At 36.7% G+C, this 15,672-nt stretch overlaps 1 protein-coding gene across 1 annotated transcript in view; it reads left to right on the forward strand.

The window, feature by feature from the left end:
- Positions 1-13,391, forward strand: part of LOC145683460 (uncharacterized) — a 41,188-nt gene extending 27,797 nt beyond the window's left edge. The window contains exons 3-4 of the mRNA XM_081754795.1: positions 3,675-3,869; positions 13,037-13,391. Coding sequence (XP_081610921.1) covers positions 3,675-3,869; positions 13,037-13,188 — 347 coding nt within the window. The 3' untranslated portion in view covers positions 13,189-13,391. The remainder of the gene's footprint in view (positions 1-3,674; positions 3,870-13,036) is intronic.
- Positions 13,392-15,672: the final 2,281 nt, after the last annotated feature.

Here is a 15,672-nt window from a genome sequence, read left to right on the forward strand (position 1 = left end):
AGAACTGTAGACGATTTCTGGGAAACGAAATAAAACTTACGATTATTTTAATTGTTTCCTAAAACAAGTATACATCTTGAACAATCTGCATGGATTCTATTACTTCTTGTGCTATAGAGGTAAGAAAAAAGCTTGCTTTTAGATTTTTCATGGTAGCATGTTAGATAATATGTGTACTTTCGTTTGTTTATTTTGATATAAAATACCCTAATCCTGCTTCATTAAATATATCACAGCACAAAAGACAGAAATTCTCAACTGTGCTAAACATCTTATTCTGAAGTATTTATTGTGTATGTCATATACATTCTTGATATGTGTGTCACATTATGATGAACCGAGAACTGCTTTTTCAGGTATTTAAAGAATACAGAATTAAATGGAACAGTAGTGCAAATTAGAAATAGTGTTTCTTGAATTTCTACTCTCTCTTAATATAGTATGCTACACAAAATCACAAAAATGCGATGCATCTATGGTCAAAATTTCATATTTTTATGACAAATACACAATACCACCAGGCTCGTGGCCAGCCAAAAAATGTAAGGGGTGCAGTAGAAGTTAGGAGGCCCGATCCAATCATATTATAGTTCATTTGTGAGTCTACCGGGAAACTTTTGGAGAATTAATAAAAATTTAGTAGGGCCTGGCCTCCCTAGATACCCCGTGGATACGGGCCTGCACATCAGCCCGCTAATCCATGAGAAGAATATAGTTGTGATAATTCTTCACTCCAAAATACGTTTTGGGAGCACGACGGCTAAGTGATACAGCATTTACTTTTGGTGCATGGGGTTCGATATCAGACCAAATAAGTTTACGGCAGACAACATCGTATATGTGGGTTTTCTTGGGGTACTTCCGTTTCTTCCCACATTCTTATTCTACCAATTCTTTAATCACAATCATTTGCCTTAATCATCCGTGTACCTAAGCCTGGCTGGAGAGTTGACAACAAAGAAACAATATGAACTTCGACGCTTCATAACATAATGAAAATTAAGCACCTGAATGGTCTTTCGAGATCAAAGACTTCAGGTTACATTTCCTTTAAATTAAATAAGGATATAGTATACGTAAAGCCGCTTCAGTTCCCGAAGGAGCTGGACGCTTATACTTTCAGGGATTATTCATTGAGTATCTACGAACTTACCAAGGGGGTAACAAAGCGACTTTGATTTACTTATGGACTGATACGAAAATAAAACAGAACGTACCTGTACTTCATATCTGCATGTGTAGTGCCCTTGTACTTTATCTATGACTATGTGTGCGCAAGGGGGGGGGGGAATTAACGCATATTGCATGTCTTGTGCACATGGATACTTCTTACTATTGCACTACGTAGAAAATTTATGGTATTTCATGTAGAAGTGGTAATAGAACACAGAAGAAACGCAGATCACGACGTTCTCATGTATACTATTACCTTAAATAACTTGCGAAAGCAGGTAATTTTAACACAAGCCTAATTTATGTCCTCTGTAGTTTGAAGCTCTGGTAAGTACTTAATAAACGACATATATACATAATTATTTCATAGTGTTGATCCAGAAATTCTCTTTTGCTTGAACTTGATCTGGCTACAACATGAGTTAGGAAATTAACACTTGTGAGAATTAAGTTATTTTGATTTTGCCATATAAATGATCAGACATATAAACAAAAATGTTTATACCACCAAAGGGCAGTCAACACTGACTACGGCTAACAGAATAAACAAGAAATATATAAGCCCCTGAAACAGAAGGAAATGGACAGGCGTATGGTCCTTCATCAGGCTGATTCTATCTCTTATCATTCGTACTGCGGAAACTGATGTTGTTGTTTTGACAAGCAGGGCCTTCGATAAAGTGACATTGAAAAAGATGTCCATTGCCTTTAGATTTGAACAAAACATTCAGTGAGTACACAATATCATTTATTGACGGATTTGATACTGTAAAGAATGTTTCGAGACGAGTGCAGTTTATAAAATCGGATCCGGTCGTCAACGGGCTTGCCAATAGCTCTTAGCATACCGATTCCATACAATCCACAGTGTCAATCTCTCACCAGCGACTGATTATTTCGTACATAAACGCGAGAGAAATAATAGTCATTGAGAGGATCAAGAGCGGAAGCACTTTAGATTTTCCATCCATTTAAACGATGTGATAGCATCTCATCGTCTTAAGGGAGAGGCAAGAAACTAGCATGGAGAATTTGAAACCAAACGTGAATGAAACTTTTAAAGCACTGGTCAACACGTATATAAACCAGATGGTTCCTTCATTAGGAAAGATCGTTGTGCTATTATGTGATAATTCAAGCGGTAAAAATGATGTGAATGCAGTAATGAAGTATTATTTACAAAGAAAATTAGAACCATTACTCCATCTCATCTACACAAGACACGCTGATTCAACATGTTCGCAGTGCATCTCATCTCTGCACGATTTTGTCTCACTGTTCGAAACTATTGCAGAATGCTCCCCAGCAACTTCGTGAAGTTGAAAGAAAACTAAAGCGATATAAGCTCATAGTGAACCACGATCCCCATTGCCGCAAATAACTGTTTGGAATTGGTTAAGTAAGAAGAATGTTGCGAAAATTGATGCAAAAACTGAAAGTCTTCGTTGACTTGTGCCTACTTTTGTACTGTGGAGGACATTACGAATGATATGCTTTGAATATTTTTTTTAAAAAAATTGCCGTGGCTTCTGTATTTTTAAAGAATTAATTTGCGCTACAAATAAAGTTTTTTTTAACCATACAGTGTTGTTCATGTCAGTTAAGTATGAAATGTTGTTGTAAAGCAACAATGTTAGCATTTACATAATTTTGTGCTCTTTTTAAAGGTGCTCTTATGCTACAATTAAACAACTCTTTAAAGCTAACGCTAGTAATCATTATTTAGAGTTTAATTGATTAGTGATAACTTATAATTTCACCAAACATTGGTGGATCAAGCACTTTTAGGACCAAAATTTGAAAAACGACGATTGAAGGTGGAAAACCAGCCACACAAACTTCCTTTTGAACCGAACACTGCTGATATTGTTTAAAACGTTCAGTTAAAGATTAACTCATAGCATATTTACATGTTTTGTATCGTAGCAGGCACGTTGGAATGTAGAACCGAACTCAAATGCTGCAAGTAGTAATTCACTTCTGTAGGCGGGAAACTATGTCTGGGTAGATCACCAGCCAAACGTTTTAGCTTGGGTCCTTTCCGCACGACGAAGAACATTTGTGCTAAGAATGACTTCTCAGTCACAAAATGCACATTTTACTACAATGTTGATTCTTAATCGCTGGACAATGAGGCATGCGATTGCTAGAAAGAGCTAAGCTAGAACATGAACAAAAGTAACATCAATCACCGTGACCTACATTATGTTGCCAAATCTCTCATAGATACTATACAGGGTTGGAAATACCATATTGAAATACCTAAAATTTTCTTCTTTCGTTTCTCATACGTATACAGAAATAAATGCCAATATATTTCTTTATTAACTACTTTTCTCCATATCTATTGGGAAGGTATGTGACTTTGTGACTACATTATACAGCCTCCATAATCACTTACTTGCCATAATGGCATAATGGCCACTTGATAAGATTCTGAAATTAAATATTTCAGTTTATTCTTTTGATGATAGTTTATAATACATTATTTTCTGTTACAGAATGCAAATTATACGAAACATATACGAAGAAATGTGATGCACCATGTGATGTAACATGCCATGATTATTTAATTAAGCATAGGAAGTGTCCAGAAAGTTGTGAATACAATTGCCATTGTATAGATGGATTCTTTCGTGAAGAGGAAAACGGATTATGTGTTCCAGAGACGATATGTCAACTCGCAGTTGGATGGGGTAAGATATGTATAATTTATTTTATTACATGGGCTAAACAAGAATAAAATTTTCTCTTAACTTCAAACACTTATCTTTAAAAAAAATTAAGTTTTATTTGTTTGAAATATTTTGGTAACACATATCAAAAGCATTTTCATATTATGTAATCACTTATGAACAATCATGTATATATGAATGTGTACAAAGAATACGTACATGTACTTTACATACTATGTACAAAGAAAAAATCACTAACAAGGGATGCTATCCAACTCTTTGACGAGTATCGCATTGAAACTTGCACACGGGGAAGGACATGTTGAAGGATGGAAACATGTTTACTCCGACGATTCGCAACATCGTCAAACAGGAAGTATAATGATTTCCCCCCATAGCCCCTGGAAGTTATGTACTGTGGTCATACATGCCTTAGATAGGATATGAATCTGATAAACTGCAATTTGTTTTCTCACAAATATTGCAAACTCAAGATGATAACAGTCTGTGCTGATTGTGATGCGAATCGATGTCATTTGGAACACGATGTGCGATCGTAAGGTCCAAACGAACACGTTTACCCGGTGGAGAAAAGGGAGACACTAAAAACACAATGCAAAAATGACTTTCTATAATAATAATAATAATAATAATAATAATAATAATAATAATAATAATAATAATAATAATAATAATAATAATAATAATAATAATAATAATGAGAAGAAGAAGACAACAAAGGTATTGTTGAGTCCGTTAAGCAACGAAGGTCTTCGGCCCGTCTTGATTGTTTTCTAACACTGTTATATAGAGTTTAGAAAATCCACAAAAAACAATATCCCAACCGGGACCTTGGAATCGCTGGCTTGTGGCCTTAACCCACACGAACGCCAGATCGACAAGAAGACGAAATCATGCTACTACTACTACTACTACTACTACTAATAATAATAATAATAATAATAATAATAATAATAATAATAATAAACTAATGTGTGAGATTGGGATTTCCAGCCAAAAGCAAGCAAGCCCGGCTACCTTCAACTTCGTCGGATGTAAACGGAAGTGATTTCTGAGCGGCAAAGAGGTCGAAGAGCTGTCCAAACCATATATTCGGAGTTGGCAGGCTATTATCAGCAAGAATATATCCAGGTTGATCTCACTTCCGGTTGGAAACCTCGGACCGGAAGGGGTCGCAGGGCAGCCGGATTCACATATTGTCGGTTCTCAGGCCATAAAGGCTCGGTTCAGACGTGCAGAAAAGTCTGTTGCGGGCCCGCAACAGACTCTTGAACTCTTATCGAAAATAAGTGATAAAATTAAAGCAGAATATACTTTCATGAGACTTGCGATACCAGCAATTGAAATGTTTGCCTGTTGCATTAATGACTTGATTTTGAGTTTAACTTCCCGTTCAGCAGCGAGGCTATATGAGACGTGGACCTACTGATTAACGTGGAATCCCAACCACATGAGCTCCCGACGAGAATCGAACCCGCGCCTCCCACGCCAAAGGCGGGTACGCTAACCGCTTAGCCACGGAGGAGCTCTGGCTGTTACATTAAGGTAAGTTAATTATGTTAACTAATTATCGTTTGTAAGAGCACAGAAAGTTAAACATTCGGAGACCTATTCATAGACAATTTCAGACGTTATTAGCGGCCACTGGCGTAGTTTAACAATTGCGTGACTAATTTCGATTTTTTGACATAGTTGGTGGCTTTAAATTAAAAATGAGACCTTTATTTGAGACTTCCCGAATATCCCGCTCAAGAGGGGGCGTTTCAATAATAGTAAAATTTCCCTTTATTTATTCACAAATTACCGAATGTGAGGATTCGCTTCAGTTAGAGATGTAAAATTCGGCATGTAAACTCAAATAAAAAATATTGGAGGACAAGTTTCAACGTCTTTGAAAATTTTCTCTTGAATGGGAGATGGGGGATTTCTATAGTAGTGAGATCCGGTGGCTCAGTGATAGTGTGTTCACCTCTGGTTCGTCCCAGCTTGCGTCAAGTGGGCTTTGTGGTGCGAGAAGCATCGTGAGCGTGAGTTTTCTCGGGGTTCTCCCGTTTCCTCCCACTTTATTCATTCCACCATTTCATTCATTTATCATCATCATCATTATTTCCTTTAGCCTACCCGGTATAATCGTGCGACGTAAGGATTTCATTTCATTCCTATAGTAGTGACATTTCCCGTTATATATTGAGAAAGTATAGGATTCGCTTAGATTGGAGATGTGAAATTCTTAATGTAAACTCTTAAATAAAAATAATGGATTTAGTGTTTCCGAATAATCCATTTCTAAGGTGAAAAAAGGAAACATTTTTATAATTATGACATTTAACGATAAAAGGTTTTGAGGAAATCCCCAATACGTGTAGCACACCAAAAGGAGGCAACGCAGCAAACGGAAGCAGAAACAGATGGACTGATTATTTTGTAAGCGACATAGGTAGAGTTCCATGGCAAGATAACTTTGTTTAAGTTGTTCTTTATGTAAGAAAACATTCAGTTGTTATCTCTAGAATAGCAACAACGTGCACAATATTATCAATTGCACGAGAAACAAAAATATTTCTGTTACATCTCGAGCATGCTTTTTTATTTTTTAACCACATGAGTACCCTGATGTTCAACAATTTTCGTGTTAACTCTATTTTTTTTTTTAATTTAGCACATTAAAAAATAAACAAAAAAATTGTCAGCCGAAAAACGGTGTTTTTTCTTTCTTTTCTGTTCTGCTATTATGTTGATGGTTGTTTTGGACTTCAGCGTCCCTTTTTGAGCACAGAAGCTATATAATACGTGACCTCGACCCAAGAGCGCCCATGTTGTGGTTTTCAAGGGGGGGGGGAATATAAGCGACTTTTCAAATATAGTTTCATTTTTTGCTGCAACTAATGTAAAAATTCTATTGGGTTTTCGATATTCCCAAGTACAATTTCCTATTAGGGGGGCGAACGCCCCACCTTGCCCTCCCTGATGGGCGCCCTTGCCTCGACCTAAAGTATAATGCAACGTACGTTATAAACAGTCGGTTCATTCCGGAGTGAGTGACAAGAAATCTCATCAAAGAAACAGCATTAACAATAAAGGCTTTTTCTCCAAGCGTATTTGTTGTCTATTGTTATCACAAAAAAAGTATTCATAGCCTCTCTGCTGGAAAGGGACGCTAAACGAAAATCAAATGTAAACACTACATGAATATTAGATTTTTACATTGAAAAGTAATAATAATACATACCAATGCTGTTCTTTTATTCTTCTGTTTTTCATTAAATTTCTCACGTAAGGTTTCACACACCTTATTCCATGCATCCCGTTTTTTTATTTCTATCTCTATACATTTCGCACTTTAAATTCCATATCTCGTGATATTTTTGTATTTCGTTAATGAATAGTTCTTCATTCAGTTCTTCGCTTTCCATTTCTGCGGGCGCGGGAAAATCTGCACGTGTGGCTTGTCTCATTGCCAGCAATGGTTTTCCGGCCCGCAACACCTGTGCGGACTCGCTGCGAGCCAGCAGTCCCCGCAACTCAATTTTTGCCCGCTGCGGGTCCGCAGCAGAGTCGTGCGGGAAAGTCTGCACGTGTGGCATGAATGATAAGAACCAAAGTGTTTCCGGCTTGCGCGGGCAACAGACTTTTCTGCACGTCTGAACCGAGACAAATAGTAAGAATAAATATAGCTTGACCCAAAATCCGAGTGGTCACCTCCAACTGGGAATGATCAGCATGTACCACATCTGTTAATTTCCAGAATCAGAAGTGAGATCGGAAAATGGATTGCATATTTGGAACCCTGATAGAATGTAGGCGACAACGAATATATTTTGATCTTGATTTGACCACTTCCGGCCAGACGTGACCTCTCGAAATCCAACCGGAAGTGGCCTTCTTGTTGTTTTCTTCTTCTCATTATTATTATTTTTACTCGTCATATTACTTAATAATATTACTATTACTAATCGTGTTACTACTACTACTACTACTACTGCTGCTGCTGCTACAACAACAACAACAACTACTACTACTACTACTATTACTATTACTATTACTACTACTGCGACTACTATTACTATTACTACTACTAATCATAATAATATTAATAATAATAACAATTGGCAGAGGTTAATCGAGAATGAGAAACAGCATATATACATCCCACCAGCTATTATAGAACAGCAATCGCCAAAGCGCAAATTCTGCCAAATATATTTAAAAAATAAAAACATAAAAGGAACAAAACACACAATGTAGCAACGTATATGGAAAGCTGGTTGTAATGTTTGTGTGCACATCAGATAGTTTTACTGTTTTGACTGTGCAGATAATTTGTAAGGAAAAGATTGACAAATTCTATTGACAAAGAACATGCTGTTTTGTGTTTGAAGCAGGCCACCATGATATATACATATATATTGTTTGAAAAGTACAAGAAACTTATGCAATTGATCATTTTGATAATATCTTGCAAGAGTTAAAATATGCCAATAATAATAATAATAATAATAACAATAATAATAATAATAATAATAATAATAATAATAATAATAATAATAATAATAATAATAATAATGCACTATTTATTTTTATAATTATTATTCATTATCAAATTTCTTTCAGTTACTGATAGTAGTGTAGTTAAGAACTATATTTGGTAATAAGAGGGAAAATTTCCATAACATTTAACGAAAGTTACACAAATACAATATTATATCCTACCCTCAGCTCCCCAATTCATTTAGCCTACTGGTTACGACACTAACTAGCTAGTATGGGGTTTGTGTGTGTGTGTGTGTGAGAGAGAGAGAGAGAGAGAGAGAGAGAGAGAAAGTAGGCGTAACAGAAACACAGTACGATCTCTCTTCCTAATTTATATGGAGATAAGAACATAAAAGTTATAGAGGACAAATTGTTCGCATGGAAGTGCAAGATTGGGTGTTCGAGTGTTAAAAGACAAGGATTTTCTTTTAAGGTTTACAACTTCTTCTCACATGTAATATAGACTATCCTGTATCTTTGTCTTAGAAACTCGGTTGTGATTGCTGGTCGGTCACAACAACTTGTGATTTAATAACATAGAATACAAAATTGTGTTTACTTACATTTAACTCGAAGCCATTACACTGATTATCACATGACTCCTTACAGATTGCAATTGAGGTGGTTAGTCCAATAGTGATCTAACTCACATTCTTTAAAAAAAAATAAAAAAATCAAGTTAAACACATGTGTTTTTTTTTACAATATACCAAATGCAAACACAAGTGGTTGAATGTATCATACATTGTACATACATACAGATGGTGATCAGAAAAATGGAAACACCTGTAGTTGGCAACACGTCAGATGTATGGGTTGGCAGTGGTGTCGTGGCGCCTGCAGCGCCGGACCGCTGGTGGTGGTGTGTTAGATCGGTCTCCATACTACGTCAGGCGCAGTGGAACAGCAGTGTCCAGTGGCTGCAGCAGACGGAGGTAGTGTAAAATGGGAGACCTCTCAGATTTTCAAAGAGGGCAAATTGTTGGTGCGCGGTTATGTGGAGTGAGTGTGACGGCAGTGGCTACTGTGTTAGGTGTGTCGCGTGGGACAGTGTCGAAGGTGATGACGGCCTACACAACACACGGGAAAACCACATCGTGGAAGCGGAACAGTGGGCGGAAGAAAATCATGAGTGACAGGTCACGCCGGGTATTAAAGCGCATTGTCACGCAGAACCATCGCGCCACTGCGGAGCAAGTGACAGAGGAACTCAATCAGCACCTCTCCCACCCTGTTTCGACAATCACAGTCCGCCGTGAATTACATGACATGAACTTACGGGGTCGTGTTGCACGGGCCAAACCGCTCATCAGGGACCATAACGCTTTCGCACGCCGCAAATGGCGCCGCGACTATGCAACTTGGACCGTTGAGGACTGGAAACGTGTGATATGGTCGGATGAGTCATCCTTCACCCTATTCCCAACCACGGGCCGTGTTTATGTGTGGAGAACGCCCAAAGAAGCTTATGATCTGTAGTGTCTCCACCCAACTGTGAAACATGGCAGCGGCTCGATGATGCTGTGGGCCGCCATATCATGGTTTTCATTGGGCCCTGTGGTCACACTTAGCGGACGAATCACTGCCAACGATTATGTCGCAATCTTAGGAGACCACTTGCATCCTATGGTCCGGATGTTGTTCCCGGACAATGACGCCATCTTCCAGGATGATAATGCACCCATTCACACAGCTGGCGTTGTTGCAGCGTGGTTTGAGGAACATCGGGATGAAGTTCAACACCTCCCCTGGCCCGCCCAATCCCCAGATCTCAACATAATTGAACATCTGTGGTCCGTCTTGGAAACACGACTGCGGCGACGCTTTCCACCTCCATCCTCTCTCACAGAACTGGCCGATGCCCTGCACGAGGAATGGTGTAAAATTCCACTTGCTACCATTCACGACCTCTATGCCTCCACCCCACGTCGCATCAAAGCTGTTCTGAAGGCGAAAGGTGGTCCGACACCATATTAATCTGGTAAGTTGCAATTTCGTTCAGGTGTTTCCATTTTTCTGATCACCATCTGTATATTGTACAAAAACCCACATGTGTTTAATTTGATTTTTTCCATTTTTTTAGATGTCGGTTAGACCACTGTTGCGCTGATCCCCTCAATTAGAGTTAAATGATCTGGTAAAATTTCAGTCTTACCATAGATTAATTATGCATTATGCAAAATTCTGAAGGTAGGTCAGTATGAATACAGAACATTTACCATCAATTTCAATTCTTAGCAACTTCTTGCGCCTTAGATACATGTTATCGTAAGTTTTTGAAACTTCCACTGCATAAAATAAAGTTTTACTCGGAAACTTTTACAGTAGGCACTATACGGCTATAGTATCCAATCATTCATACAATTAAGGCAGCAACTCATTCACTACTAGAAGAGTATGAAAACATGTCATATCTCATATTATCAGTAATCAGTAGCACTCAAGTTACTTCCCTTAGCATTTTCTTATATTTTTTATCTTCTTATAATGTTCTTTCTGTGTATTTTGTATATTTTAACTTGTATTTGATATTCTCTCACGAATGTATTAAATGGTTAAGGTTAAAAGAAGGCTAAAAGTTTACCTTAACTTAGAAATTTAAAGAAATAGTTTCTAATTAATATAAAATAAAACTGTGTTAGTCCAGCGTTGTAAGACAACTATGGCAATACGTAGCTTAACCGCTTAACGGTTTTATCCGAACTATTACGTTCAAGGGTAATATGTAAATCTTGATTATCCCGAGTTATTACGTTGAAACTATATTTTTCCGTTCGAATCTGTATTTAAGCGAAATGTTTCGTTGTGAGAAGAAAATGTGCAGGCAGCAAATCTTAACAAGCAAATTGACCGTCTTTTGTTTTGGTTTATTGACTTTTACACCAGGTGGCAGTGTATTACTCCTGCAGTGCCCGAAATATTTCGGGATAATCCCTATTGAATGTTTTCACGTTTTAAATAGCCTCAACTTATAAGACGATAGAAATTTTGCCATGATTCTGTTCAGGACTTAGCAGATAAAGCTTTAGTTTAAATAAAACATATTTTTTCAGCACGCAAATTCATTTAATCTTACAATTATTTTATTTTCAATTGTGCCCGAAAAAACTCTAGATAAACCAGAAGTAGTATTTTGAGGGGTTATAACTTTCGAAATTTGGTTCTGAATGACAATTAAAATAGATCGTGTTAGCACGCATTTATGATAGATTTAAAATATGAAATAAAATAATATGACCTTTTTGGGACGTTTCTCTAAAATAAATTCAACCTTTAAGCGGTTAAAAGGTAGGAACCTAAGCCTAGAAAGTGATAAAGAACGGTTATGGAGTCCCATGTTCTGCTTACATCATCAAACCAAGTGTATTGGCTGGCATTGTTTCTTCTAGGCTGGAGCACAATAAGGTTTCGGTAACTTTTGTTACCGTGGCGTAGCATCGTCTTTGACCGCTTATTTTGGTTCTGTAACAGATATTTAAGCTGAGCTTTTTCATTGGTCATGTAGAGGATGGACCTAAGAACACTACAGATGCGTTTCGGGACCGGAAGGTCAATTTGGCGGAGCTTTTTTGTTAAGACAAATTTCAAAATTTTTCACGCCTTTACTTTTCAAGATATCAGATTGAAATTTTGCATACGGATCGTGTGTATCTTTGAGTATTCTTCTAAGTTTTTGAGATCCCTACGTGGACACAGGGCCGTGATTAAAGGGCACAAGTGTTTCGAGGGGTGAAATTTTCAGAAATAATTCCGGTTTTTCCAGATTTTTTCAATGTACTGTATGATACGAACATGCAAGGAAAAGCGCTGGTTGTACCGTTGGAAAGGGATCGTTATACTGAAGACAATGGCGTTTGAACCATGACTCTAGGTCAAACAATAAAGACTCAGCACATTTTTGAAGTCACCTTCAGACTTTGAAAAATTTCTCCCGACCTTAGTTTTGAAGATGCGAGATTGAAATTTTGCATACGTATTTTGCACATAACATGTGTATTTTTTTTTTAAATTAGATTACTACGTCAACCCAGGCCCGGACGAGAGGGGCGCAAAAATTTCGAATTTGTTTCGAAAAATTTTCCCGTTTTTCCCCTGATTTTCACATTTCTGGCTATAATATGGAAAAGCGAATGGTACCGTTCTAAAGTATGCTCTATTCTTAATAAAAATGAGATATGAAGCATGGTCCTATGATAAATAGTAAGGAAGTAACAGCTGTTTGAGTGAAAGTCCAAAATGTACCTCAAAAACTGGCAATAATAAAAGGTTGGAAGCATATGAGACATTCTATTTCAAATCTTTCCTTGTCCATCTCTTTGGGCTGTCTTTTAATTCTTTACTATTATTGATACATAATTTAATCTAAATTATCTCATTTAATGTTTTACGTACTTATTTCACATATTACAAATCTTATTTTTGCTTATATTCAGGTATAGAAATTAAGACTGCAGATAATAACTAGATTTCTATTAGGTGTTGTAAAGTGTACATGAAATCTTTGGAAGCGGACACTTCGTACAATATCCACTAATCTGATGTTTATTTTCTGTAACGAAGTTACTCTATTACGATCTTTTCCTATTGCGTATGTCTGTGACAAAATATTAATATATATTCTAAATTTTATGTTGCAGTACACATGGGTAATTGTCCACCTAGAAACGATATGCTGATGAAACCCTGTGATGGTAGAAAACGCTGTGGTACGGATCGAGACTGCGCATCTAACGAAAAGTGCTGCCTCGCTAAGTGTGGTCAAATATGCGTCGGTGCAATTTTTGACTAAAAAAATATGTTTCAGGAAGTGTGAATAATCTTAAAGCAATTCTAAATAAAAGAGGTGAAGACAGAATTAGTAGGTCCCAAAAGAAGAATGAAATGTGGTAAATATTGTGATGTATATGTAGATAAATTATTCCAATACGTGATACTGTGATCTTTTGATTATTTTAATCTCAAAATAAACAGATACATGATATTCTGCTTTTAAATAAAAGGTGCTCGGTATAGAGTGTGAGCATCTATGATTCGTTCACAGAAGCGGCATATCACTAAATAATCTGTTGAAATATCTATCTATCTATAGTTTCTCTCCCCTCTCTCTCTTTCTCGATATATATATATATATATATATATATATATATATATATATATATATATATATATATATATATATATATATATATATATATATATATATTGTTCGCTTATAATGTTTGTATGTGTGTGTTTATGTAAGTTGCTGTGTTGAGTGAGTGTGTTGTGTGTGTTCAACTAAGACGTGTGATATCTAGTACACAGTATAAAGCCCAGAAGGATCTTCATACTATCCCGCTTAGAAAACGGTTTTCGATGATGAAACCCTTTCCTATACAGAGACTTATCTTTCTAGCGACACCTTATCATCCTCTTCCTTCTATCCAACAAGTCATCACAAAGGAAACTTGCAATTAAGCCTAGATCGCCGGGCGCCATCATTGGCCCGCTATTATGGAATTGATGGAGGTAATATTCTCCAGGGGGGGAGATTAGTCTCAGAAGAGAGAATTCAACGGAAATCAATACCAGGAGTTTTAAAATCCTTTTCTTATAAACCTTCTATTTAAATATACGGAGCCTGGGGTTTTATATTTTTGAAGTAAAGAGACATGTTATAAAAAGTAGATTTATTAAAAATAAACAGTAAAACAGATGGTTATAAAAGGAAACTAGAAATTGCCTACATTGTCAGCATTACAAGTAGTTGGTTCTAGTTATGCATAAAGATCAAACCCAACTTAGCTAACTTAGGATATTTGTACGTTGTGTCGTGCTAGAACACAAGTCTCGAGTCGCGTAGCAAAACTGTGTAAATTACTTTTAAAAACTCTTCTATTAAACGCGAAGTTATTAAAAGTAGAAACAGAAAGAAAGAATAAATTCAGATTACTGTAAGTGATGACTGATGTTAACTGTAAGCTTTCTTCAACCGAGTCATACCACCAACTACCAAGGTTTTAACTTACAGCAAGCACACATACTACAATTTCTAAGTCGAATATGGGTTTCTACAGAGGAAGCGTGGTTGCTTTACACATCCGTGTGCTCGAGATCTATAGCAGAAGTTCACCTGTCAAGGTCAAAGGTCAACTTATATAATGTGCATCGTCCCACGTTTGTCCTTCAAATTTTCGTCTAAGTTATCTTGACGTGTGGAAAGCTAACCAAAAGAGAAAACCTCACAAGCGCTAATGTATAAAGCATGTCCTAGCATTCTATTCGTTTGCATGATCACGCTGAGAGAGAATAATTAAAATATACAGCTTATTTTCTTTATTTTTATTTTTTTCATTTTTACACTGTTCATTTTGTTCTTGCATTTGTTACAATGAATAACGCAAGTTAGCTTTATATGCTCAGTATTACCCCAGCTATGTAATTCAAGCAAAAATCCAGGGCTACGGTTCAACCAACACCGCTCGCTAGCACATTACCCCATGGCTTAAACGTCGATTTACCACCGAAGGGCAACTAGGGACATCTCTCCAAAAATTGGTGGCCCTACAGCGACGATTTACGGTGGCCTGACTTCCGTTTTGAAACTTATACCACCAGCGGCTCACCAGTAGCAGAGACGCGACGAAACGCCCATGAAACACAAAATTACTCCCTCAAAATATGTTAAATTGACTATATGCGTGATTTGTTTACATCAAGATGAGTCTAAAAGCACTAGAAAAAATTAAACATATCCTGGGGTGGGAGAGAAGCACCAATCTTCTGATTATTAGGCTGGTGTCCTTCTATTTTTAAGTCTTTATTAACAGTTCAATTACATGTGAATTGGACAGTTATGAAAGCAGTACAAGGATGCGTTGATTAATACATTCTAGTCGGAGCCCATTCCTGCGATGTTTTGTCCCGAAGTCAAAGGGTTTTGCTATACTTTTCGATTTTTATTTAAAGAAAGTGTAAAAACGTTAGAGCAATGAAGTATTTATTTTCTTGAAATATGAACTTCGTACTACAGAATACAACATTATCAACCTGTTTTCTCATTTATTGTACTTTTTTACATTATTTTTACAAAATGTACCTTTTTCAATTGTAAAAAAGTCCGACGAACAATGTGATAGATTATAAGTATGCATATATGAGCTTTTCGGCACATTACATGCCTTCAAATGTTACAAACCATCAATACAAACTTTGCATACTTTGAAATGGCAGAAAGCTATAAGTACAAGATAAAAGTACTACGTATATTGCAAGAACGATTATTTCTATTTTT

The sequence above is a fragment of the Thermobia domestica genome, chromosome 4, assembly GCF_964235325.1.
Source record: "Thermobia domestica chromosome 4, izTheDome1.hap1.1, whole genome shotgun sequence".
Lineage (NCBI taxonomy): Eukaryota > Metazoa > Arthropoda > Insecta > Zygentoma > Lepismatidae > Thermobia > Thermobia domestica.